The 27318-nt window shown below is 42.2% G+C and overlaps 1 protein-coding gene across 7 annotated transcripts in view; it reads left to right on the top strand.

The window, feature by feature from the left end:
* LOC130367659 (E3 ubiquitin-protein ligase Rnf220-like) overlaps window positions 1-27318 on the top strand; it is a 65858-nt gene that overhangs the window by 14045 nt on the left and 24495 nt on the right. The window contains exons 1-2 of one of the 7 annotated variants that reach the window (XM_056570222.1): window positions 11719-11816; window positions 23330-23856. In XM_056570222.1, coding sequence (XP_056426197.1) covers window positions 23337-23856 — 520 coding nt within the window. In that variant the 5' untranslated portion in view covers window positions 11719-11816; window positions 23330-23336. Of the gene's footprint in view, window positions 1-11718; window positions 11817-19514; window positions 19640-20059; window positions 20302-20492; window positions 20960-23329; window positions 23857-27318 lie in introns of those variants that run through there. The other 6 variants (XM_056570220.1, XM_056570218.1, XM_056570216.1 and 3 more) reach the window with 6 other exon arrangements.

The following is a 27318-nucleotide window of genomic DNA, read 5'->3' as shown; positions in this document are numbered from 1 at the left end:
CTCCCCAGTGGACCAATCCAGGGTAGGGGAATGAAGTTGAAGCCAGGGAAGTCCAAGGAGAATTTCCGAGGTGCAATTGGGGAGGACCAAAAGTTCAATCCTCTCATGATGAGATCCGATGCTCATAAGAAGGGGCTCCGTGCGGAAACGTATGGTACAGTCCAATCTTTCATTATTTACACAATTGATGTAGAGGGGTCTGGCGAGACTGGTCACCGGGATGTTGAACCTGTTGACGAGAGAGGCCAAAATAAAATTTCCTGCAGATCCTGAGTCCAAGAAGGCCACTGTAGAGAAGGAGAAGGCAGAGGCAGACATCCGCACAGGCACAGTAAGACGTGGAGAAGCAGAGTAGACATCAAGGACTGTTTCACCTTTGTGCGGAGTCAGCGTACGTCTTTCCAGGCGGGGAGGACGGATAGGACAATCTCTTAGGAAGTGTTCGGTACTAGCACAGTACAGGCAGAGGTTCTCCATACGGCGTCGTGTCCTCTCTTGAGGTGTCAGGCGAGACCGGTCGACCTGCATAGCCTCCACGGCGGGAGGCACAGGAACAGATTGCAGGGGACCAGAGGAGAGAGGAGCCGAGGAGGAGAAACGCCTCGTGCGAACAGAGTCCATATCTTGGCGGAGTTCCTGACGCCTTTCGGAAAAACGCATGTCAATGCGAGTGGCTAGGTGAATAAGTTCATGTAGATTAGCAGGAATTTCTCGTGCGGCCAGAACATCTTTAATGTTGCTGGATAGGCCTTTTTTGAAGGTCGCGCAGAGGGCCTCATTATTCCAGGACAATTCTGAAGCAAGAGTACGGAATTGTACGGCATACTCGCCAACGGAAGAATTACCCTGGACCAGGTTCAACAGGGCAGTCTCAGCAGAAGAGGCTCGGGCAGGTTCCTCAAAGACACTTCGGATTTCCGAGAAGAAGGAGTGTACAGAGGCAGTGACGGGGTCATTGCGGTCCCAGAGCGGTGTGGCCCATGACAGGGCTTTTCCGGACAGAAGGCTGACTACGAAAGCCACCTTAGACCTTTCAGTGGGAAACAGGTCCGACATCATCTCCAGATGCAGGGAACATTGGGAAAGAAAGCCACGGCAAAACTTAGAGTCCCCATCAAATTTATCCGGCAAGGATAAGCGTATGCCAGGAGCGGCCACTCGCTGCGGAGGAGGTGCAGGAGCTGGCGGAGGAGATGACTGCTGAAGCTGTGGTAGTAACTGTTGTAGCATATCGGTCAGTTGAGACAGCTGTTGGCCTTGTTGCGCTATCTGTTGTGACTGCTGGGCGACCACCGTGGTGAGGTCAGCGACAACTGGCAGAGGAACTTCAGCGGGATCCATGGCCGGATCTACTGTCACGATGCCGGCTGGCAGGTAGTGGATCCTCTGTGCCAGAGAGGGATTGGCGTGGACCGTGCTAGTGGACCGGTTCTAAGCCACTACTGGTTTTCACCAGAGCCCGCCGCAAAGCGGGATGGTCTTGCTGCGGCGGTAGTGACCAGGTCGTATCCACTAGCAACGGCTCACCTCTCTGGCTGCTGAAGATAGGCGCGGTACAAGGGAGTAGGCAAAAGCAAGGTCGGACGTAGCAGAAGGTCGGGGCAGGCAGCAAGGATCGTAGTCAGGGGCAACGGCAGAAGGTCTGGAAACACAGGCAAAGAACACACAAGGAACGCTTTCACTGGCACTAAGGCAACAAGATCCGGCAAGGGAGTGCAGGGGAAGTGAGGTGATATAGGGAAGTGCACAGGTGAACACACTAATTGGGACCACTGCGCCAATCAGCGGCGCAGTGGCCCTTTAAATCGCAGAGACCCGGCGCGCGCGCGCCCTAGGGAGCGGGGCCGCGCGCGCCGGGACAGAACAGACGGAGAGCGAGTCAGGTAGGGGAGCCGGGGTGCGCATCGCGAGCGGGCGCTACCCGCATCGCGAATCGCATCCCGGCTGGCAGCGGAATCGCAGCGCCCCGGGTCAGAGGACGTGACCGGAGCGCTGCCGCGGGGAGAGTGAAGCGAGCGCTCCGGGGAGGAGCGGGGACCCGGAGCGCTCGGCGTAACAGTTATATTTAGAGATGAGCTAATTTTTAGAAAAATTCGATTCGGCTGGTTCGCCGAATTTTCTGGAAAAATTTGGTCCGGTCCGAATTTATTTGCACCGAATCTGTATTAAAAATGGCTATTTCTGGCCTACAGAGAGCCTCAATAGGGGTTTAGAACACTTTGCCTTGCTGTGACACGCATAGGGTGTGTGCTGGGTTAGTGAAATAATACTGTAATTCAGTATGAAATGCAGATTAGAGGTGTCGCTATTAGAATAACTGTTGCAGAGCGGCACAATGACAGAGCCTGGAGGTGGCATCAGTATGAGGAGACCATATAGTGGCTGAATGACACAGCGTGGAGGTGACAGCAGCATGGGGAGACTATATAGTGGCTGAATGACACAGCATGGAGGTGGCGGCAGCATGAGGAGACCATATAGTAGCTGAATGACCCAACCTGGAGGTGGCAACAGTCTGACGAGACCATAGGGCCTCACAATTGAATAGATTAAAGATATTTTTAACATTTAAATTGAAGATTTCAAATAGATGAACCTAAAAAGTTATATTTAATGTGTTAGCAGCATGAGGAGACCACATGGGGGTACAGTGACACAGCCTGGAGGTGACGGAAGCATGAGGAGATCATATAGTGGCTGACTGACACAGCCTGTAGCTGGCGGCAGCATAAGGAGACCATATTGTGGCTGGATGACAGCCTGGAGTTAGCGGCAGCATGAGGAGACCATATAGTTGCAGAATGAGACAGCCTGGTGATGGCAGCAGCATAAGGAGAACATTTGGTGGCAGAATGAGACAGCCTGGAGCTGGCATCAGCATGAGGAGAACATATGGTGGCAGAATGAGACAGCCTGGAGGTAGCAGCAGCAGCATCGGGAGTCCTGAAAGTTACCCGGTGACAGAGTGGTGCGGTGGGTGGCAATACCAGTACCCAGTGACGAAGGTGGGTGAAAAAAAGGAGAACTTGGCATCAGATTTGTGGCATCAGGCGGGTGGCAGGGTCAGAATAGTAGCTGAGGCAGTTAGGCAGAAGAAAACTGTCTCTTTTGTAAAAGTGTTAGTGTGAGGATATGTATTACATAAAACTTAACTTTTAATAATATTCTTAGGATAAAATGTACCCAAAGTTTTTTTTTAAATCAAACAAAAGGAAAGGTGTGCAAAATACACCATATGCCACCTACACCACCAAGGATTGCTGTGATGCAAAGACCTCTAAATGGTGGAAGGGAAAAATGTATGGTTCATTGTAACCGGTGGGGGTAAAAAATTGCCACCTGCAAACACTGCCATTCCCCTGGGTTTTAGGTGGAAATAGGGAGAGATTCCTGTGTGGGGCGCCCTTTTTAAGACGAGTAACACTTTCCTTGAAAAGGTGGAAGGGAACAAAATATTGTCCATTGTAGCAGTTGGGGGTAAAAACTTCCCCTGTAAGGCCCTACTCTTGCCCCATTAATTCCCTTCTTGGCAAGTGTTACTCGCCCTAAAAGGGCGGCCCCACACAGGAAACAATCCCTATTTCCACCTAAAAACCCTGTGAAATTGCAGTGTTTGTAGTGGAAATAGGGAGAGGTTCCTGTGTGGGGCCGCCCATTTTAGGGCGAGTAACACTTGCCAAGAAGGGAATTAATAATGCGAGTGTAGGGCCTTACAGGGGAAGTTTTTACCCCCACAGGTTACAATGGGCCATACGTTGTTCCCTTCCACCTTTTAGAGTTCTTTGCATCACATCAATACTTTGTGGTGTAGGTGTCACATGGTGTTTTTTGTTGGATTTCCCAAAAATTGGGGGTACTTATCTTTTATCCTAAGAAAAGTTGTTTTACGTAATGCATATCCTCAATAGATACTTGTGGTCTGATGCCAAGAAATATCTGTAACTGGGGAGCAGCACCTTAAACATGTTTTGCACTATCCATATTTGTGAAGTGTTGGTGTGGCACCATCTCCACATTTTTCATGAACAGACAACTTCGCCTTGGGGTTACTATGGCCCCGCCACACTAAACACCCGCTTTGATGGCACACTACTGGCCAGGCAGGACAGCTTTTTCAGGGCAAACTCTACTAGTTGCGCCACAAATCAAGTTTAGCTGCCCAGAAGTTCAATGGATATTCAAGGTGTGATGGCATGGGCATGTCAAGGTATGCCACCACCTGCTGGTTCAGGTCCTGCTCCAAGTCTACCTGCTGATGATGAGTTGCTTCATTATGCAGATGAAGAAAGCTACTCATCAGCAACTGTAGACTCAGGCTGCTGCTGATGGAGCTAGTACTGCTCCTGCCACCCTTCCCGTTCCATGCAGCCATGGCAGTGGAATGTGAGTGCAGAGGGCCCCCCAAGTCAGACCTATGAGAGCATGGACGATGGTACAGATCGGCATCAGCCAACTGACTACGTAGGATGCCTCCGTAGTAGGTCAGTTTGTCCTCTCTCTCAGTGGGTGTCAAAAAGGCTCCCATATTGTGCCGGTAGTAAGGGTCCAATAATGTGGAGACCCAGATGTCCTCCCACTGCCGAATGGTGACAATTCGGCAGTCACTACGCAAGCAAGTGAGCATACATTGTGCCATTTGTGTAAGTGCCTCCATCTCCACTGCATACTGCCACGGTGTGTCTGAGTCCTCTGTCTCACCTTCCTCATAACCCTCTAGCTCCTCTAGCTGCTCCTGCTTCTCCTCTCCTGTCAGATGACTAGAAAAACCGCCCATCTTGCGAAACCTAAACTGTGCTCCACTATGCCCCTCCATCTCCTCCTCCAGTTCAGCCCCCACAGGGCTCATGTGGCCGCGAGATGTAGGCACCACGTCTCCAGTGCCCTGACCAGCCATTGTTTCCAACACGTGTTGTAGTAAATGAAGCAGTGGAATGACGTTGTTCATCCCATAATCCTTGTCACTGACTAATAATGTGACTTCCTCAAAGGGCCTGAGCAAACAGCAGGCGTCACGTATGAGCTGCCACTGGTTGACATTGAAGTTACACAGGGGAGTCCCTCTATCCGCTTGGATCAACAAGAAATCGGTGATGGCTTTTCTCTGTTCGTATAGTAGGTCCAACATATTGAGGGTAGAATTCCAACGTGTGGAAACGTCACAAATCAGACTATGTTGGGGGATACCGTTCTGATGCTGCAGCTCAAGGAGGGTATGCTTTACGGTGTACAAGTGGCTGAAGTGCATTCAAAGTTTCCTTCCCATTGTTAGGATGTCTTGCAGGTGAGGGGAACACTTCAGGAACCACTTGACAACCAGATTGAACATGTGTGCCATGCAGGGCGCATGTCTCAGGCTTCCTTGTCGCAGCGCAGACAAGATGTTCTTCCCGTTGTCGGTCACCATGGTTGCCATTTCCAGTTTTCGTGGAGTAAGCCATGATTCGATTTCTTGATTAATGACTTTTAACAGTTCCTCAAATGTGACACCGTTCGCCAAGGCAAACCTTGTGAAGAATAGCGTAACACCGCCATGCCCTGCACACATGGTATGCTGAAGGGGCACTGAGACTTGTCCATGCAGTGGAGGCTGAGGACACGGTGGACGATGAGAAGTCGCAACAGCCTTAGAGCATGGAGGCAGAAGCGGTGTTACCTCTCCAAGTTGCTGCTGTGGCTGTACAGGAACCACATTTACCCAGTGGGCCATAAAGGACATGTATTGTCCCTGACCGTAGTTACAGCGCCTCATGTCGGCGCTGCTATGCACATTGGTGCACACCGACAGGCTCAAGGACTGGCCCACCTTCTGTTCCACAAAATTGTGCAGGGCTGGTACTGCCTTCTTCGCAAAGAAATGATGGCTTGGGACTCTCCACCTCGCCTCGGCACAAGCCATCAGTTCTCTGAAAGGTGCAGAGTCCTCCACTTGAAAAGGCAGCACCAGCAACTTGGACAGGAGTACCTTCAGCGCCATTGGATGAGTGGGTGCATACTGTTGTGTCTTGGACATGGCTTCGCCGATGGATTGATGGCAGAATGATTGACTTGAAGTAGGAGGAGCAGGAGCATTTGGAGCGAAAGAAGATGGGCATGATACACAGCTCCCTTGGGCTGAGGTGGTGGCTGGCTAAAACAGGGAGCAGAGTGCAACTGGGTGATGCAGCAGGCTGGTCCACCACATCGGAGCTACGGTTCTCCCAGGCCGCTTTATCGTGACACTGCATATGTTCACGCAGGGCCATGGTGCCAACATTGGGACCCTAGCCACGCTTCACCTTCTGCCGACACATCTTGCATGTGGCCACGTCAACATCCTCCGGATGCTTGATGAAAAACTGCCACAACGCCAAGTAGCTGATTTTCCCAATAATAGTCCGCACTGATTGACTGCTACTTCTGCCGACTCCAGGAACCCCTGTTCCACTACCTCCCGGGAAGGTAGGCTGCCGCGTTTGGCTCCAGACTTTCCACTTCTGCCACCATGCTGACTGCCAACCATGCTACCACCTTGCTGGCTCAGCTGCTGCCTCACGGGCAACCTGCAACCCTCTTCTCCTGATGATGATGAAGCCCCTTCTGCACCCGGCTCCCAAGTGCAATCGGCTTCATCATCATCAAGTGTCTGCACGTCACTGATGTCCTCCTCAGGTTCCTCAACAGTGTCTGCTTCAGGAGCCTGAACGCTCACAACACAACCTCTCACGCTACTCTCCTCATCACTACTTGCCCGCCTAGTGGAGGAAGCGGCGGATGTCTCCTCCACTTTTTGGCTATTGACTGTCCTCTAGATTGTCTTTACTAAATAGTGGAGCTGAACCCACAGCATAAGATACTTCTGTGGGGGAGGGAACAAGGGAACAACATAGGACAGAGGCAATGGGAGGACAGGGACTGCTCCCGGGCCATGCCAACTCAGGGTTGTGTCTGAGGAACCCACCGACTGTTGACTAGGGGTATTAGATGTCACTTGTGAGGAAGTGGATGACGATGTTAACAAATCGATGGCAGCAGACGGGTTGCTTGTCAAGACACGACCGTTAGCTTATAACGGGAGCTCTGGCCTCTCGCTGCGACTCCTGCCTGATGAATTTAGGCCTCTGCCACTTCTCTGTCTGACATAGACAATAAGCTCCACTACACTTTAAACAGTGTTTGTCTACAACACCAGCAGGTGTGTGCTTTTGCCTGGCCTTTCACAGTATCTAGGCCCTAAGACTTTAACAGGAACCAAATGGTACACCACTTAGATGTACATATGTGGTATGCACTTATCAGGGAAGGACAATGCGCTCCAGTATGCTTAAAACAGTATTTGTCTGCAACACCAGCAGGTGTACTTTTGGCTGGCCTTTCACAGTAGCTAGGTCCTTAAAAGACTTTAACAGGAGCAAAATGCTACACCACTTAGATGTACGCACAGATTACACTTAATAGAGGACAATATGCTTTTAGTGCTCTGCTCACCCTAACTGGCTGGCTACTATTAGCTTTTCAGTTGTTGTACACACCAGTGCTGCAATACACAGTCACTGTGTACTACACCCAAAATTGCACTTTCCCTCTCAATCTCACTCCCTTCCCTATCAGTACTTCTAGTCTGGATTTGGGCTTGAGTTGAATCGCTGCTGTAAAAAAGCTTTTCTGCGCAACACACTGCTCTCTGTCCCTCTCTGCAATAGAACGCTGATGTGACTGGGAGGTGAATTGCTGCTGTAAAAATGCTTTTATGTGCAACACACACTGCTGTCTTTCCCTCTCTCTCTGTAATAGAACGCTGATGTGACTGGCCACAATATGGCTGCTGATAGGCTGCATGCTGCATGTAATTCAGGGTCATCCCGCCGACCCTTGTTCCCGCCTTCCCAGAATTCCTTGCCCCATGTCCTCACATGTGGATCTGCCATTTTAGATGCCTGGAGCCTGGACCACACTAAATGGAATTTAATAACGCAATTTGCATGATCGAATCGTGGCGATATTCGCATTTGTTACAAATCACATTTTTCCTTAAATTCATAATGAATTCCGATTCGTCAGATTCGATTCGCTCATCCCTAGTTATTTTTATTGCCCAAAATACACAAATTCTATTAAAAGCTATTTTTAATGCAGTGTACAAAGAAGTGACTACAATGTATCTACAAAGAAGTGATTACATCTGCTTGAAAAAGTTTGCGTGAGCTGGTTTAAATGAGACACAGTTTTTTGCAATGGAATAAACACTGGAATTTTTTTTACCAATTTTGTGTGCAGTGGGAAGATTCCTTACGTATTTGGTCAATAACAACAGTTCATCTCAGTACTTTGTTACATACCCTTTGTTGGCAGTGACAGAAGACAAACGTTTTCTGTAAGTCTTCACAAGGTTTTCACACACTGTTGCTGGTATTTTGGCCCATTCCTCCATGCAGATCTCCTCTAGAGTAGTGATGTTTTGGGGCTGTCGCTGGGCAACACAGGCTTTAAACTCCCTCCAAAGGTTTTCTATGGGGTTGAGATTTGGAGACTTGCTAGGCCACTCCAGGACCTTGAAATGCTTCTTCCGAAGCCACTCCTTTGTTGCTCGGGCAGTGTGTTTGGTATTATTGTCATGCTGAATGACCCAGCCATGTTTAATCTTCAATGCCCTTTATGATGGAAGGAGATTTTCACTCAAAATCTCACGCTACATGACCCCATTCATTCTTTCCTTTACATGGATCAGTCGTCCTGGTCCCTTGGCAGAAAAAAAAACCCAAAGCATGATGTTTCCACCCCCAAGCTTCACAGTAGGCATGGTGTTCTTTGGATGCAACTCAGCATTCTTTCTCCTTCAAATGCGACAAGTTGAGTTTTTACCAAAAAGTTCTACTTTAGTTTCATCTGACCGTATGACATTCTCACAAAACTCTCCTGGATCATCCAAATCCTCTCTAGCAATCATCAGATGGGGGACACGTCTGGCACTGCATGATTTGAGTCCCTTGCAGCGTAGTGTGTTACTGATGGTAGCCTTTGTTACTTTGGTCTCAGCTCTCTGCAGGTCATTCACTAGGTACACCCCCCCGTGTGGTTCTGGGATTTTTGCTCACCATTCTTGTGATAATTTTGACACCATGGGGTGAGATCTTGCGTGCAGCCCGAGATCGAGGGAGATTATCAGTGGTCTTGTTATGTCTTCCATTTTCTAATAATTGCTCCTGCAGTTGATTTCTTCACACCAAGCTGCTTGCCTATAGCAGATTCAGTCTTCCCAGCCTGGTGCAGGTGTACAATTTTGTTTCTGGTGTCCTTCGACAGCTCTTTGGTCTTGGCCATAGTGGAGTTTGGAGTGTGAATGTTTGAGGTTGTGGACAGGTGGCTTTTATACTGATTACAAGTTCAAACAGGTGCCATTAATACAGGTAATGAGTGAAAGACAGAGGAGACTCTTAACCACTTAAGGACCACGTGTTTTTCCATTTTTGCACTTTCGATTTTTCTCATCACATTGTAAAAATCATAACAATATAAATTTTGCACCTACAGACTCATATGAGGGCTATTTATTTTTTTTTGCGCCTCCCATTGTACTTTGTAATGACTTAAATCATTTTACCACAAAATTTACAGAGAACCCAAAAAATGTATATATTTGTGGGGCAAAATTGGAAAAAAATGCCATTTTGTAATTTTAGGGGCTTCCGATTTTTCAGTAAAAATGAAACTATATATTTATTCTGTAGGTCCATACGGTTACAATGATACCCGTTTTATATAGGTTTTTCTTTATTTTACTACTTTTAAAAAATTATAACTACATGCACCAAAATTTGTATGTTTAAAATTGTCCTCTTCTGACACCTATAACTTTTTTAATTTTTCTGGATATGGGGTGGCATGAGGGCTCATTTTTTGAGCCGTGATCTTAAGTTTTTATCGGTACCATGATTGTTTTGATAGGACTTTTTGTTCACTTTTTATACATTTTTAAGGGTATACAAAGTGACCAAAAATACGCAATTTTGAATTTCTTTTACATGTACACCATTGACCGTGGGGTTTAATTAACATTATATTTTTATAGTTTAGACATTTACGCACGCGGCTATACCACATATGTTTATTTACTTTTTTTTATAGGAAAAGGGGGGTGATTCAAACTTTTGTTTAGTAAGGGGTTAAATCACATTTAGTCCCTTTTTTTTACTAGTATTACACATTTTTAGCACCCAGAGGGAACCATTACTCTCAATTCTTTGATTGCATACACTGAAAAATGCTATGCCATAGCATAGTATTGATCAGTGTAATCGGCGCTTGATTGCTCCAGCCTGGATCTCAGGCTTTGAGCAATCAAACGATGACCAGACAGCATGGAGCAAGGTAAGGCATTTCCCGTTGTCCTCTCAGCTGTTCGGAACACTGCGATTCCACCGCGGCGGTCCCGAATAGCTCCGCTGAGCTAACTGGCATTGATATCTCCAGTTTTAGACACTAAAGGGTTAATACTGGACATCTGCCCGATCAGTGATGTCCGGTATTAGCCGTGGGTCCTGGTTACTGATAGTAACCCAACCAAGACCCAGCAGATATGAAGCTTCACTACGGGAGATGGTCACGGGAGTAAATATACATCCGTGGTCATTAAGGGGTTAAAGAATAAGTTACATGTCTGTGAGAGACAGAAATCTTGCTTGTTTGTAGGTGACAAAATATTTATTTTCCACCATAATTTGCAAATAAATTCTTTAAAAATCAGACAATGTGATTTTATGGATTTATGGAAAATTACAGCCTCTCTCATCTTTTTAAGTGGGAGAACTTGCACAATTGGTGGCTGACTAAATACTTTTTTGCCCCACTTTAGATAGATAGATAGATAGATATGAGATGGATAGATAGATAGATAGATAGATAGATAGATAGATATGAGATAGATAGATATGAGATAGATAGATAGATAGATATGAGATAGATATGAGATAGATAGATATGAGATAGATAGATAGATATGAGATAGATAGATAGATAGATAGATAGATAAGATATATCTATATAAGATAGATAGATAGATAGATAGATATGAGATAGATAGCTAGATAGATAGATATGAGAGAGATAGATATGAGAGAGATAGATAGATAGATAGATAGATAAGATATAGATATAAGATAGATAGATAGATAAGATATATAGATAAGATAGATAGATATGAGATAGATAGCTAGATAGATAGATATGAGAGAGAGAGAGAGAGATAGATAGATAGATAGATAGATAGATAGATCAGCCTTGAAGATTTACCAGTAATCGGGATCATGAATGGCCACTTTGTCCATCATGTTTTGTTATAAGCAATATGAGCCAAGTGAAATGTGTGCCCCCTGGGGGTGATCCTGTGCGGGCCCTTCTGTGAGTGTGGTCCCCTGGTGCCTGAGCCGTTAAATTCTTTGTTAAGTGAGCAATGAATTAATGCTGATAATTTGTCAGCGACCCTTCTGAGGGGTGAAAGGCTTCACAGAGGCAGGAAGCAGGTGTCATAGAGATGCAAATGGCCCGGGAAAGGGCTAAGGAGGGGCAGGGAGGGCACACGTGATGGGATCTTAATGTCCCAGGGAGAAAAAAAAAAAGAGGACACAAGGAGCAGAACCAGCCCTACAGATGACCACAAGAGTCACCACAAAGTGCTACCACAGACTGGAACAGGAGCAAAGACCAGAACAGGAGTAGTCATCACTAAAGGGAAGGAAGATTCCAAGACTGCACCATGTGTCCCCCAAAAGATTGTTAATAGATCTCAAGAGTCCATCAGAAGTATCTTAGAAGGTCCAAGAGACGGAGTTGGAGCTGTGGTGGTGAGTGTTGGATAGAGATACTGACTATACATTGTTGTGCTCCTATCGAGTTCAAGGTTGATTTTTTAATCTAAAAAAAATATTTATCATCTACCTCATATCTATTTATTTATCTTGAATTATTTTCGGGATGACGACCCAAAACTGCAACAAAAATGGTTCCGTATTGGGATGGTCCCTCATAGTGGAAGGTGGATATACATAGGAAGGAGAGCAAACAAAAGTCTGTCTTAAAAAAATCTGGTCTATATCATGGCTGGTTTTCTTATAGCGATGATCTTTTACAGTGATTTTATGATTATAGTCTCTTTCTGATACTTCACTATCTCTACGTTTGTACAACAAAGTCTATATATCCATCTATCTATCTATCTATCTATTTAACTATTTATTTATCTATGTATTTATCTATTTATCTATCTATCTATCTTTATATCTCATACTTATCTATCTATCTATCTATCCTATATTTATCTATCTATCTATCTTATATCTATCTATCTCAAATATATCTATTTCATACTTATCTATCTATCTATCTATCTATTTATCTAGCAGAAGTAGAAGAAAAGCACAACCAAAGTCCGTAAAAACCGTAGGAGGGTGCACGCAGATCCTGGACCCTTGGTTAGAGGACCATCCCATTTTTTTTCTATTACCTATCTATCTATCTATCTATCTATCTATCTCCTATCTATGTATCTATGCTTTAGGATAGATACACCAATACAGTTAGTGAAATAATTTTTTTCTTAGATTTTTTCATCATTCCATTTGTTCATTTAAATTGTGCTATAAATTTTAAATCTTTTCTCTACTTTAAAAATATTAATGTCTGTAAAAAGATTTTTTTTCCTAACTGTTAAACTATTGTGCAACCTATTTGTGATGTTTTATGTGATTTACGTCACTGTTCTTCTGTGTTTAGTCAACGGTTCAGTAAATTCTCCAATTCAGTGATTTTTCCTAAGATTTGTTGAGGTCAGCAGATGTAAATTTGGGAAATCCTATTGTCCTCTTATTGGAACAATTCCAAATCATTCTACAGGTTTCCAGCATTTTCAAATTCTTATTAGTTTCTAGTTTATTAATATGATAACATATCATATATAAATGTTTTTTGTATATTTTGTTATGCATTTTGATCAGTATATGCATCCCTCTACCTTCAAACCTTTACCTTAATGTACAATAAAATATTTATAAATTCCTAAAGGTAGTTCATCCTAATTTTTTTTATACACATTTATACACATAATAATTTAAAAGTGTAATAATTTTTTAGATAAATAATTGATGTAGTATATTTTTTACATTTTCGATATTGTTAATTTCTCTATTATGAATAACATTTTTATTTAATCTACATATTATTTTAAAAAAATTATATTATATTATATATATCAGTATGTTTCTAAATTACCTGTAGGATAACTTTTTTCCAAATACTTGATTTATACATTAAAATAAATACAAAAATTTTATTTCTATTTAAATTGTTTTAATCGATCAGGGTTATTGTGGTCCCTTTTTTGTCAGGATCAGTAGGGGTCCCAGAAATTGGATCTCATCGATCTTAAAATGATCCCATACTGCATCCTGGCAACATGCCTCCACTTTATTTGATTGAATACACCATTAAAATTAAACATAAAAAAGTTACATTTTTTTTAAAGAAAATCTAAATACATAGATTTTTCTAAACATGTTTCTAAAATTGTACTTTGTAATTTTAACATTTCTAATTTAGAAATGTATTTTGTAATACTTGATGCATAATTTTAAAATTGTTCTAGATCTATTAAAAATTTCAAATTAGTTCTATAGATTTACCAATTTATCTGAAGTTCACCTAGGCCCCAAAGGAGGGATGCATTTTTATTTCTTTGTTTTAGAAATATAACCAAGGGTGTGTGAAAGAATTATTATGGTATTTTACAGATTTAAGGCAATATTCAGATTTATCAAAAGTTATTAGGACAGAAAAAAATGCATATATATATATATATATATATATATATATATATATATATATATATATACTGTGATTATTTAATATACAAGTTGTGAAATCATAAGAAATAAGGGTGTTGCTGGTCTAATGAAGGAAGTATGGAAATAGTAAGGTTTCTAAGAAAAATAATTTCTGAGCAGTGATTGTTCCTTTATTTTATTGAGTCACAGATGCAGTTTTGTAATAATCATAATCTAGATGTGTAGAAGATTAAAGAACGGTAGTGTTACATGATTAAGAGGAAATTCATTAACATTACATGATGGGAGTAATGCCATCTGGTCTTCTGCGATGGTATCATACATACTGGGCTTGGAACAAAGCATCAGGTGTCACACTCAATAGCCGTAGATATCCCTGCTCAGAAGAGAGTATCATACAAAATAGTCATAAATATCCCAGCTCAGCAGAGAATATCATACAAAATAGTCATAAATATCCCAGCTCAGCAGAGAGTATCATACAAAATAGTCATAAATATCTCAGCTCAGCAGAAAGTATCATACAAAATAGTCATAAATATCCCAGCTCAACAGAGTATCATACAAATAGTCATAAATATTTTAGCTCAGCAGACAGTATCATACAGAATAATCATAAATATCTCAGCTCAGCAGACAGTATCATACAAAATAGTCATTAATATACCAACTCAGCAGATAGTATCATACCAAAAATAATGATAAATATCCCAGCTCAGCAGAGTATCATACAAATAGTCATAAATATCCCAGCTCAGCAGACAGCATCATACAAAATAGTTGCAAATATCCCAACTCAGCAAATAGTATCACACACAATAGCCACAGAAATCCTAGCTCAACAGAAAGTATCATATATGATAAGCCTAGATATCCCAGCTCAGCAGACAGTATCATACACAATAGGCACAGATATCCCAGCTCAGCAGACAGTATCATACACAATAGGTACAGATACCCCAGCTCAGCAGAGAATATCATATATGATAAGCTTTGATAACCTAGCTCAGCAAACAGTATTATACACAATAGCCACAGATATCCCATCTCAGCAGACAGTATCATACACAATAGCCGTAGATATTCTAGCTCAGCAGAGAGTATCGTATATGTTAAGTTTAGATATCCCAGCTCAGCTGACAGTTTTTCATTGGATATACTTAGCTATCCCAGCTCAGCAGAGAGTATCATAAATGATAAGCATAGATGTCCCAGTCAGCTCAGAAGACAGTATTATACACAATAGCCACAGATATCCCATCTCAGCAGACAGTATCATACACAATAGATATCCCATCTCAGCAAACAATATCATACACAATAGCCGTAGATATTCTAGCTCAGCAGAGAGTATCATATATGTTAAGCTTAGATATCCCAGCTCAGCTTACAGTTTTTCATTGGATAAACTTAGCTATCCCAGCTCAGCAGAGAGTATCATATATGATAAGCTTAGATACCCCAGTCAGCTCAGCAGACAATATTATATATGATAAACTAAGATATTCCAGCTCAGCAGAGTGTATCATATATAATAAGCTTAGATATCACAGCACAGCAGACAGTATCACATATGAAAAGCTTAGATATCCCAGCTCAGCAGAGAGTATCATATATGATAAGCATATTTATTGCAGTTCATCAGACACATGGTAGGCTTTAAAGGGGTACTCTGGCCCTAAGACATCTTATCCCCTATCCAAAGGATGGGTGCTGCATGAGAGATTGCGGTGGTCCTCAGCGGCGGGACCCCCACAATCAGACATCTTATGCCCTATCCTTTGGATAGGGGATAAGATGTCTTAGGGCCTGAGTACCCCTTTAAAGCACAGCAGGCAGTATAATATGGGATGGGATTAGATACATTGGCTCGGCAATCAATATTTAACATGATAGACAGAGCTAAACCAGCTCAGCATATAGTATCACTTATGATAGGCTTAGATACATAAGCTCAGAAATATACAGGAGAGAGTATCAAATAAGATTGTCTTAGCATACAGTATCATACCTGATAAGCTTTGATACACAGCTTAGCACACAGTATCACACATGATAGGCTTAAATACACCAGCTAAACAAATGTAACACATATGGCTTAGATACAAGGGCTTAATAGACATAATAAGACATGACAGGCTTACATACAGATAAGTTAGATAACAGGAGCACACATACGACATGACAGGCTCCTATGTCTAATGTATGCAAGACTGCAGCCAAGGACAAAAAAGATAAAATGAAGTCTGAAAGGAAGCAGCTGTAGCTAGGTGATTCAATCATAAGAAGTGTGGAGCTTAAGGAAAATAGTTTTGTGAGATGTCTCCTGGGTGCTACTGCTAGAAGGGATAGAAGACATATTCTTAATATTATTAAACAAGCAAAGCAGGAAGGGGAAATGAATGTTCTTGTCCATCTAGGGACAAATAACCTGGCTTACAATGAAGTTTCAGAGGTGTAGGAAACTTTTATCACACTTGGTAATGATGAACAGGATTTTGCATCCACTGTTTCATTTTCTGAAGTTCTGCCTGTGCATAACATTCAGAATGATAGGCAGAGGTGCATTAAGGTGTTCAACTTATGGTTTAGTAAATGGTGTCAAGAGCAAGGATTTGGCTTTGTGTCTCATGATAGCTCTACTTGGAATAGAAAGGAACTGTACAAAAAAGATGGTTTGCATATTTCTCTCAAAGGAACAAATGTACTCAGTGAACAATTTCAAGAATTTGCCAATGAGTATTTAAACTAGGCATTAGAGTGAAAATGAGTCCAATGCCCCCGAAACAATGCCAGAACATGTCAGTAGCACAGAGATTAAGAAATGACAAGCTCAGAGTCCTGTCTACAAATGCTCACTGTTTAGGTAATAAAATGAATGAACTTGGGTCAATAATGGCATCTGAGGATGTAGATTTAGTGGCTGTTACTGAGACATGGTTTAATGAAAGTAATGACTGGGACATATCCATACCAGGGTATTCTTTATACAGAAGAGACAGAGAAGGCAAGAAAGGAGGAGGAGTGGCCCTATACGTGAAAGATAGCTTAAATTTAACCTAATACAAGTTAGTGAGGCAAACATAGAGTCAGTTTGGGTTACATTGTAGTTTGGTAATCATGCAGTAACTCGTGTAGGTGTGATATATAGAACACCTGGCCAAGTTAAAGAATTGGATGATCTACTAGTTGAAGAAATAGCTAAAATGACAATGAAAGGAGAAGTTATCATTATGGGAGACTTCAATCTTCCGGATATAAACTGGAAAACCAAAATAGCAAGTTCTGCCAGGAGTACAGATATTCTAAATTCCCTACTGGGATTATCTTTACAACAAGTGGCTGAGGAGCCATTTTGGGTTTGGTATTCACAAATGGGGATTTGGTATATGATGTTAATGTAGGCAAAAACTTGGGATCTAGTGATCACCAGTCAGTGTGGTTTAATATAAGAACAGTGAAGGAGTCACACCACACAAAAACAAAAGTTTTAGATTTTAGAAAAACAGACTTTTAGAAAATGAGAATAATCCTGAATGAGTTCCTATCAGACAGGAATTGATTACATGGAGAAATGGGACTACTTAAAGGGGTTCTCCCGCAATCTTGGGGTCACCCCCCGCCCCCGCTATGCAAGTCTATGGGAGGGGGCAGACGGCCTCCCGTAGACTTGCATAGCGCGGGCGGGGGTGACGTCACACGGGGCGGAGTTGTGATGTCACGATACTCCGGCCCCGTGGTCGCCACCCGGCTGTTTGTGAGCTGGCACCGCGGCATGCAGCTCAAACAGGTGGGTGGCAAACACAAGATTGTGGGGGTCCCCAGCGGCAGGATCCCCGCAGTGGGATAAGATGTCTCAGGGCCAGAGTACCCCATGAAAAGATGCATTATTGAAGGGGACAGAAAATTGCATTAGACTTGTCAGTAAAAGCAGAAAAAGGAAGAGACCACTGTGGTACTCAGCAGAAGTGGCCAAAATCATTAAAAACAAAAAGCTAGGAGGCAGAAGAAAAACTAGTCTGTGAAAAAAGGGGATAAAACATTCTTCAGATATATAAAAGAAAAAAGGAAATTAAAACAAGGAATAACTAAATTAAAAACAAAGGAAGGAAGGTGTGTAGAAGAGAATAAAGAGCTAGCCTACTGCCTCAGTGACTACTTCTGTTCAGTTTTTACAGAAGAAAATGAAGGGAAAGGACCTCAATTAGGGAGGAAGACTAATGAATCTTTTGATGCATGTGTCTTTACAGAAGAAGAGGTTCTACGTTTGCTGTCTAAAATGAAGACAAATAAGTCACAGGGGCCTGATAAGATACACCCAAAATTATTAAAGGAGCTTAGTGAAGAGCTAACAAAATCATTAACAGATTTATTTAACCAATCACTGGTAACAAGCACTGGAAATTAGCAAATGTCATGCCCATTCACAAGAAAGGTAGTAGGGAGGAATCAAGCAACTATAGGCCAGTAAGTCTGACATCAATAGTGGGGAAATTAATGGAAACCCTACTAAAGGATAGGATTGTAGAACATCTAAAATGCCATGGATTGCAAGATGAAAAACAACATGGGTTTACTTCAGGGAGATCATGTCAAACAAATCTTGTTGATTTTTTTGACTGGGTGACTAAAATAATAGATGGCGGAGGGGCAGTAGACATCGCATATCTAGATTTTAGTAAGGCTTTTGACACTGTCCCACATAGAAGACTTATCAATAAACTACAGTCATTGAGCTTGGACTCCCATATTGTTGAGTGGATTAGGCAGCGGCTGAATGACAGACAACAGAGGGTTGTAGTCAATGGAGAATATTCAGAGCGAGGTCTTGTAACCAGAGGGGACCTCAGGGATCTGTCCTGGGACCAACCAAAATTGACACAGTCCTGACCTCAGTATCTGAGGAAAGGGATATAGGAGTAATTATTTTAGAAGACTTAAAGGTAGGAAGACAATGTAATAGAGCAGCAGGAAACGCTAGCAGAGTGCTTGGATGTATAGGGAGAGGTATAAGCAGTAGAAAGAGAAAAGTGCTCAAGGATGTATAGGGAGAGGTATAAGCTGTAGAGAGAGAAGTGCTCATGCGGCTGTACAGAACACTGGTGAGACCTCACTTGGAGTATTGTGCGCAGTACTGGAGGCCGTATCTCCAGAAGGATATAGATACTGTAAAGAGAGTTCAGAGAAGATACTAAACTAGTACATGGATTGCAGGATAAAACTTACCAGGAAAGGTTAAAGGACCTTAACATGTATAGAATAAAGAGGAGACAGAGGGGATATGATAGAGACTTTTATATACTTAAAGGGAATCAACACGGTAAAGGAGGAAAAGATAAATAAAAGGAGAAAAACAACACAAGAGGACATCATTTTTAAATTAGAGGGGCAAAGGTTTCTGCAGTAATATCAGGAAGTATTACTTTACTGAGAGAGTAGTGGATGCATGGAATAGCCTTTCTGCAGAAGTGGTCGCAGCAAATACAGTGGAGTTTAAACATGCATGGGATAAGCATAAGGCTATCCTTCATATGAGATAGGGATAAGCATGAGGCTATCCTTCATATAAGATAGGGATAGGGACTATTGATAGGATTCAGATTATTGGGCAGACTAGATGGGCCAAATGGTTCTTATCTGCCGACACATTCTATGTTTCTATATAATAGGCTGAGGTGCAGGTAAGATGAAGACCAGCTCACCCCGCCTTGGACAGCAGAGCACGGATCCAGGTGCTGGACGGCACCAGCTAATCAGAGGAACAAAGAGAGATGGATCCAGCTGGTGCAGATAAAAAGATTTTAATCCATAAGACAAGGAGGATACAAGTAACGCGTTTCAAGCGCTGAATGCGCTCTTAGTCATTCAAATAGGCTGAGGTGTACCTGCCCAACATACAGTATCGGTATCATACACAATAGGATGAGTTATACAAAGAACATGGGACCAAATCACACGCGATAGTCTTAGATACACCAGCAGATCTGACATTATATTACATGATAGACTTCAATACACAGCTCTACAGTATCACACATGATATGCTCAGATACACCAGATCAACTGACAGTCTGTTACATGACAGGCTTAGATACGCCAGCTAAGCTACACCATAAGGGAGATTCATCAAGACCTGTGCTCAGGAAAAGTTCACCAGTTGCCCATAGCAACCAATCGGGTTGCTTCTTTCATTTTTCAGAGGCATTTAAAAAAATGAAAGAAGCGATCTGATTGGTTGCTATGGGCAACTGGTCAACATTTCCTCTGCACAGTTTTTGATGAATTTCCCTCCCTGTCCCTATGATTCAGGCTTGCGGTGCATCTTGTCTTGCTCCGTGAAGCAGCTTTCACTCTCAGCACCATGACCTCATCTTCCACCGGAGATCGCTGACTCTTCATCACCAGGTTTCACTACATATATTAGTGCAAGGTTGTCATCATAACGATATACTGGGGTGAAATACATGGAAATGTGGTATCGTCTGTACAGGTACATGTGCAATCCATGATGCAACAAAGCGAACCTCAGATACAATGCCTTTTACTTTCAATAGTTCATAGAAACAATGGGGGAGATTTATCAAAGCCTGTGCAGAGGAAAAGTTGACCAGTTGCCCATAGCAACCAATCAGATAGCAACCAATCAGGGTTCTCCGCTGCACACATCTTATGCCCTAAGGATAGGGGATAAGATGTTACATCGCGGGGGTCCCGCCGCTGGGGACCCCCAAAATCTCCGCGCCGGCAGCTGTGGCGTCCGAAACAGCTTGCAGCTTCCGCATTTTGTGACATCACACCACGCCCCCTCCCATAGACATGAATGGGCATGTCTAGTACAGAGCCGTCACATCTGCCCCCATAGACATGAATGGAGGCGGCATAGTGGCCTCCATCGCCATACATCGAGCATGGAGCGGAGTACGCTCTGTACCCAGAATAATATGGGTTCCAGCCCGGACATCGCGGGGTCCTTTGGATAGGGGATAAGATGTGTGCAGCAGAGTAACCCCTTTAAGGTTGTTAAGAATGAAAGTTGCGATCTGATTGGTTGCTATGGGCAACTGGTCAACTTTTCCTCTGCACAGGTTTTGATAAATCTCCCCAATTGTTTCTTTGTAGAAGTTTCTCATCAGGGGAAAAATTCCTAGGTAAATAAATGGGTACTTCGCTGGAAAACATTTTTATTTTTATTTATTTATTTTAAATCAACTGGTGCCAGAAAGATAAACAGATTTGTAAATTACTTCTGTTTAAAATTCTTAACCCTTCCATTACTTATCAGCTGCTCTATGTTCCACAGGAAGTTCTTTTCTTTTTGAATTTCCTTTCTGTCTGACCACAGTGTTCTATGCTGACACCTTTGTCCAGAGCAGGAGTAAATCCCCATAGCAAACCTATCCTGCTCTGCACAGTTCCTGACATGGACAGAGGTGTCAGCAGAGAGCACTGTGGTCACACTAAAAGGAAATAAAAAAAAAATAAAAAAGAACTTCCTCTGTAGTATCCAGCAGCTGATAAGTACTGGAAGGATTAAGATTTTTTTCTGGCACCAGTTGATTTAAAAAAAAAAAAAAAAAAAAGAGAGAGATGTTTGTAAATGTTTCTTAACAAGAAGTTCTGGTCTTCTTTCTTACATAGCAAGAAATAAATTCCCTATTTTGTAATAATTTAGAGTAGGTTCTGATTTGGACACCATAGACATGATGTAGTAGGACCCAAAATAACCAGTTCCTACCTAAATTCCCTCAAAAATTAACATGAAGGTGGAGGTGGAAACAAGCATTATGTATAAGGTTTGGTTGAGACTTCCATGGATTAGGTTAGTGAGACTACAAACATCATGCTCCAGAATTGTCTCTCAATTTAGAGAGTTCTCAAGTTGATGTGCGCTATTGGAATGGGAGGGGCCTGGGAGATGTACATTATTGGAATGGTAGGGTGCCCTGGAATACTTTTGGGTGTAATTGCAGGGACTACAGACTTAAAGGGGTATTCCAATAAAAAAAAAAAAATTCCACATCAAGTGGCTCAAGAAAATCTTAATCCTTCCAGTACTTATCAGCTGCTGAAGTTTAGTTGTTCTTTTCTGTCCAACAATATTGCTCTCTGCTGACAGCAAATCCCCATAGCAAACCTATCCTGGTCTGGACAGTTCAGAGATGTCAGCAGAGAGCACTGTTGTCAGACAGGAAAGAACAACTCCACTTCAGCAGCTAATATATACTGGAAGGATTAAGAGTTTTTTATAGAAGTAATTTACAAATCTGTTTAACTTTCTGGAGCCAATTGATATGAAAAAAGAAAAAATGTTTTTTTCAGGGAATACCCCTTTAATGCCATAGAAAAGTCTTTTGATTTGAGATGTTTCCAGGTTGGTGTCCACTGTTGGGATGGTAGGTGGTCCTGTGGAAACTCATGAGTCCAATAGTTAGGATTACAAATATCAGACCTAGAAAAGATGTCTTGATTGAAGATGTTCCAAGTTGGTTTCTATTGTTGGGGTGGTAGGGGGTCCTGTGGGAACCATAATCTGCTCTAGTGTTGGCCACAATGTCTTCATTGGGCCTTGTGGAGCCGACTTGTTCTTAGTTTCTTCATTGGTTACCTCACCTGCCAAACCATGGAACAAGAAACCCAGCACTCACCGATAGTGCTAAATCATGTGGATTTATTGATCCATGGTAGAAATGGTTACATGAAGGACGCGTTTCGCCATATCTCCTTCCTAATAGTCAGGTCGGCACTTAGGTCTGTGGCGGTGGTGCATGAGGTGGGAGCAGTCCAGTATATGGAATAAGAAATCCAGCACTCACCGGTAATGCTAAATCATGTGGATTTATTGATCCATGGTGGAAATGGTTGCATGAAGGACGCGTTTCGCCATATCTCCTTCCTAATAGTCAGGTCGGCACTTAGGTCTGTGGCGGTGGTGCATGAGGTGGGAGCAGTCCAGTATATGGAATAAGAAATCCAGCACTCACCGGTAATGCTAAATCATGTGGATTTATTGATCCATGGTGGAAATGGTTGCATGAAGGACGCGTTTCGGCATTCATAGTTTCATATATTTCGGCATTCATAGTTTCTTCATTGGTTATCTCACCTGCCAAACCATGGAATAAGAAACCCTGCGCTCACCGATATATATGAAACTATGAATGCCGAAACGCGTCCTTCATGTAACCATTTCTACTATGGATCAGTAAATCCACATGATTTAGCATTACCGGTGAGTGCTGGATTTCTTATTCCATATACTGGACTGCTCCCACCTCGTGCACCACCGCCACAGACCTAAGTGCCGACCTGACTATTACGAAATTACCTGCCAAACCATGAAAATCATGTACAGTTAGGCCCACCAAAAATAGTGTGACGGATGGAAGCCTCCTTTAAAGAGGCATTTGAGGTTTTCTCGTGTTACGTGAACACTGTGACCATCTGGAAATTTAAGATTTGACGTATTTGGGGATTATCATCTGTGAAATTAATCTTATTTTTTTTCTTTCTTTTCCCAGCATTCTTATGTGTTTTACAATGGAGAGCACCCCAGGCTTGATTAACCAACTTACCTCTCAAGCCCTCTTGGTGATGGCCACCTCTGCAGATGGTCCACTTGGCATGGCACAACAGCCGCCCCTCTATACAGTGCCACTTGGTATGGACAAACCACCACAGATGACTTACCTAAGCCCGGCCTACCCTCTACTATACCCACCACAAGAACACTTGAATTCTGCCTGCGCCCCTCAGCTCCTTTCCCTTTCTCACCAATACGGACCTCCACGTCTAGACCGCGGAGGTGTAGGAGTTTTGGGTTACAGTGCCCTCCACCCTTTTGCGTTTCGCCTTCCTGAGAGTGTGGAAAGACTTCAAGCTGGGTTTCTAAATGCTAAAAGACTAAAGGGAGACTCTGAGCCTCCACAGTTACATTACCTTCCTATGGAGACAGGACTGGAAGCTTCTCATGTATCACCTGGACCGATGATGTCACCAACATCCCATAGGAGTTCCCCAAAACCGAGAACGAGTTCTCACAAGAGAGGTAAGGAATGGAAGGTTACTCCATAATAGAAATGGCCAAGAGCATGTGTCACTGGGCCCAAATTAGGATAATTACACCAAAAGTAAAGCACCAATCACCATTAAAGGGGTTATCCCTTTTTTTTTTTTTTTTTTATAAATCATTTGACTCCAGAAAGTTAAACAGATTTGTAAATTACTTCTGTTAAAAAAATCTTAATCCTTTCAGTACTTATGGGCTTCTGAAGTTGAGTTGTTCTTTTCTGTCTAAGTGCTCTCTGATGACACCTGTCTCAGGAACTGTCCGAAGTAGAAGCAAATCCCCATAGCAAACATCTTCTACTCTGTGCAGTTCTTGAGACAAGCAGAGATGTCAGCAGAGAGCACTGTTGCCAGACAGAAAAGAACAACTCAACTTCAGCAGCTGATAATTATTGGAAGGATTAAGATTTTTTAATAGACGTAATTTACAAATCTGTTTAAAGGGGTTATCCAGGAAAAAACTTTATTTATATATATATATATATATATATATATATATATATATATATATGTACTGGCTCCAGAAAGTTAAACAGATTTGTAAATTACTTCTATAAAAAAAATCTTAATCCTTTCAGTACTTATGAGCTTCTGAAGTTAAGGTTGTTCTTTTCTGTCTAAGTGCTCTCTGATGACACGTGGAAGCAAATCCCCATAGCAAACCTCTTCTAAACTGGGCGGTTCCCGAGACACGTGTCATCAGAGAGGACTTAGACAGAAAAGAACAACCTTAACTTCAGAAGCTCAGAAGTACTGAAAGGATTAAGATTTTTTTTTAATAATAGTAATTTACAAATCTGTTTAATTTTCTGGAGCCAGTTGATATATAAAAAAAAAAAAATTTTTTTTCCTGGATAACCACTTTAACTTTCTGGAGCCAGTTGATATATAAAATTTTTTTTTCTGGAATACCCCTTTAAGTAAATAAATTAATTCTTTATGAACCACAAAAGTAATTAAAAACATACATTAATGTAATCATAGAGAGAATGTGGCACAGAGAGTACACAGGTGCACCAGAAAGGAGGCACGTGCTACAAGGGTACATACAATTATATCACAGATGTTGACAAAGTGCATATCAGGAACAAGTATGACATAGTAATAAATGCGATGACAATACCGTAAAAAGGCCAGACTATAGCAGCAAATAGAGGAGTCAAAAAAGGACTTAATATGAACTGATAGGCCCATATTAAGAATAAGACAAAGTAATGCATGCTGTCAAGAGCACCGTACCACCTACCCCTACGTACGTTTCGCTATGGCTTCCTCAGGGGGCGTGAACCACGCCCCCTGAGGAAGCCATAGGGAAACGTACGTAGGGGTAGGTGGTACGGTGCTCTTGACGGCATGCATTATTGCAGGATTCTAGACTTTTTCCACCGCAAATGAAAGTCTAATAATAGTCTGGCTCATCCCCTGAAGTTGCAACAGGGTTCCTAGGCCTGGTTGGGAGCGGATATCTATCCATCTCTCAGTATGTGTGATTTTGGCTTACTCAAGTTCATTTTGGCAAAATGTTTTTGTTTTTAATAAGACAAAGTAATGCATGCCGTCAAGAGCACCGTACCACCTACCCCTACGTACGTTTTGCTATGGCTTCCTCAGGGGGCGTGAACCACGCCCCCTGAGGAAGCCATAGCGAAACGTACGTAGGGGTAGGTGGTACGGTGCTCTTGACGGCATGCATTATTGCATGATTCTAGACTTTTTCCACCGCAAATGAAAGTCTAATGATAGTCTGGCTCATCCCCTGAAGTTTGAACAGGGTTCCTAGGCCTGGTTGGGTGCGGATATCTATCCGTCTCTCAGTATGTGTAGCTACATTGTATCACAGCCGGAACACATGGTTACGACAGAGAAAAGCGCGGCCTGTGGGAGCTTAACCACTGAGCCCTTCTTAATGAATGCATTGTTAATGCGCTGAATGTATTCAGTGTCACCGGGGAGAGGGTAGAAAGCAGAGGGGTCTCTATCGATATATTGGGAGGGGAACTGGATAAGAAGTCACCAGTTGGCCAGATGCTCCACAAAGGCTCCCAGGAGAGAGGGGACAAAGGACAGAGAGAGATTAGGAGATGCCATGAAAGGGAAAGGAAAAGACAGAGCTAAGGAGAAAGTGAGAAGGGAGAATAAAGAAGAAAAACAAACATTGGGTGGATGGGGGAAGGGCGGTCAGGTCGGCCCAGGCCTCACATTCATCCCAGACCTGTACGCTCCCCCTCCCCTGCATACAGCTACTGGATACCCCTCCCTTTCTCATGGAGATTTAATGCACAGAGAATGACCGCCTGCAGGAAACAGGGGGGGCGATAGCTGTGATAATCACACACACCTGCAGGCCCGGACGGAGAACACATGGTCACTGCGATGGGGGAGTTATAAGGAACGGGGCCTCAATTTATTTGGAATAACTTGGGCAAACTTTATTTAAAAATACCGCTATATATATAGTAGTAGTAGGTGCCTACTCTACATATAGTACTAGTAAGTGCCTACTCTGCATATACACCATTCATATAATACATACTCTACATACACACCCTTCATATAATACTTACTCTACATACACACCCTTCATATAATACTTACTCTACATACACATCCTTCATATAATACTTACTCTACATAGACACCCTTCATATAATACATACTCTACATACACACCCTTCATATAATACATACTCTACATACACACCCTTCATATAATACATACTATATATACACACCCTTCATATAATACATACTCTACATACATACCCTTCATATAATACTTACTCTACATACACACCCTTCATATAATACTTACTCTACATACACACCCTTCATATAATACATACTCTACATATACACCCTTCATATAATACTTACTCTACATACACACTCTTCATATAATACTTACTCTACATACACACCCTTCATATAATACATACTATATATACACATCCTTCATATAATACATACTCTACATACACACCCTTCATATAATACATACTCTACATACACACCCTTCATATAATACATACTATATATACACACCCTTCATATAATACATACTCTACATACATACCCTTCATATAATACATACTCTAAATATACACCCTTCATATAATACTTACTCTACATACACACCCTTCATATAATACATACTCTACATACACACCCTTCATATAATACATACTCTACATACACACCCTTCATATAATACATACTATATATACACACCCTTCATATAATACATACTCTACATACATACCCTTCATATAATACATACTCTACATACACACCCTTCATATAATACATACTCTACATACATACCCTTCATATAATACATACTCTACATACACACCCTTCATATAATACACACTCTACATACACACCCTTCATATAATACATACTCTACATACACACACTTCATATAATACTTACTCTACATACA

This window comes from Hyla sarda, chromosome 4 (genome assembly GCF_029499605.1).
Source record: "Hyla sarda isolate aHylSar1 chromosome 4, aHylSar1.hap1, whole genome shotgun sequence".
Lineage (NCBI taxonomy): Eukaryota > Metazoa > Chordata > Amphibia > Anura > Hylidae > Hyla > Hyla sarda.
This window is presented reverse-complemented; position numbering and strand designations above follow the sequence as displayed.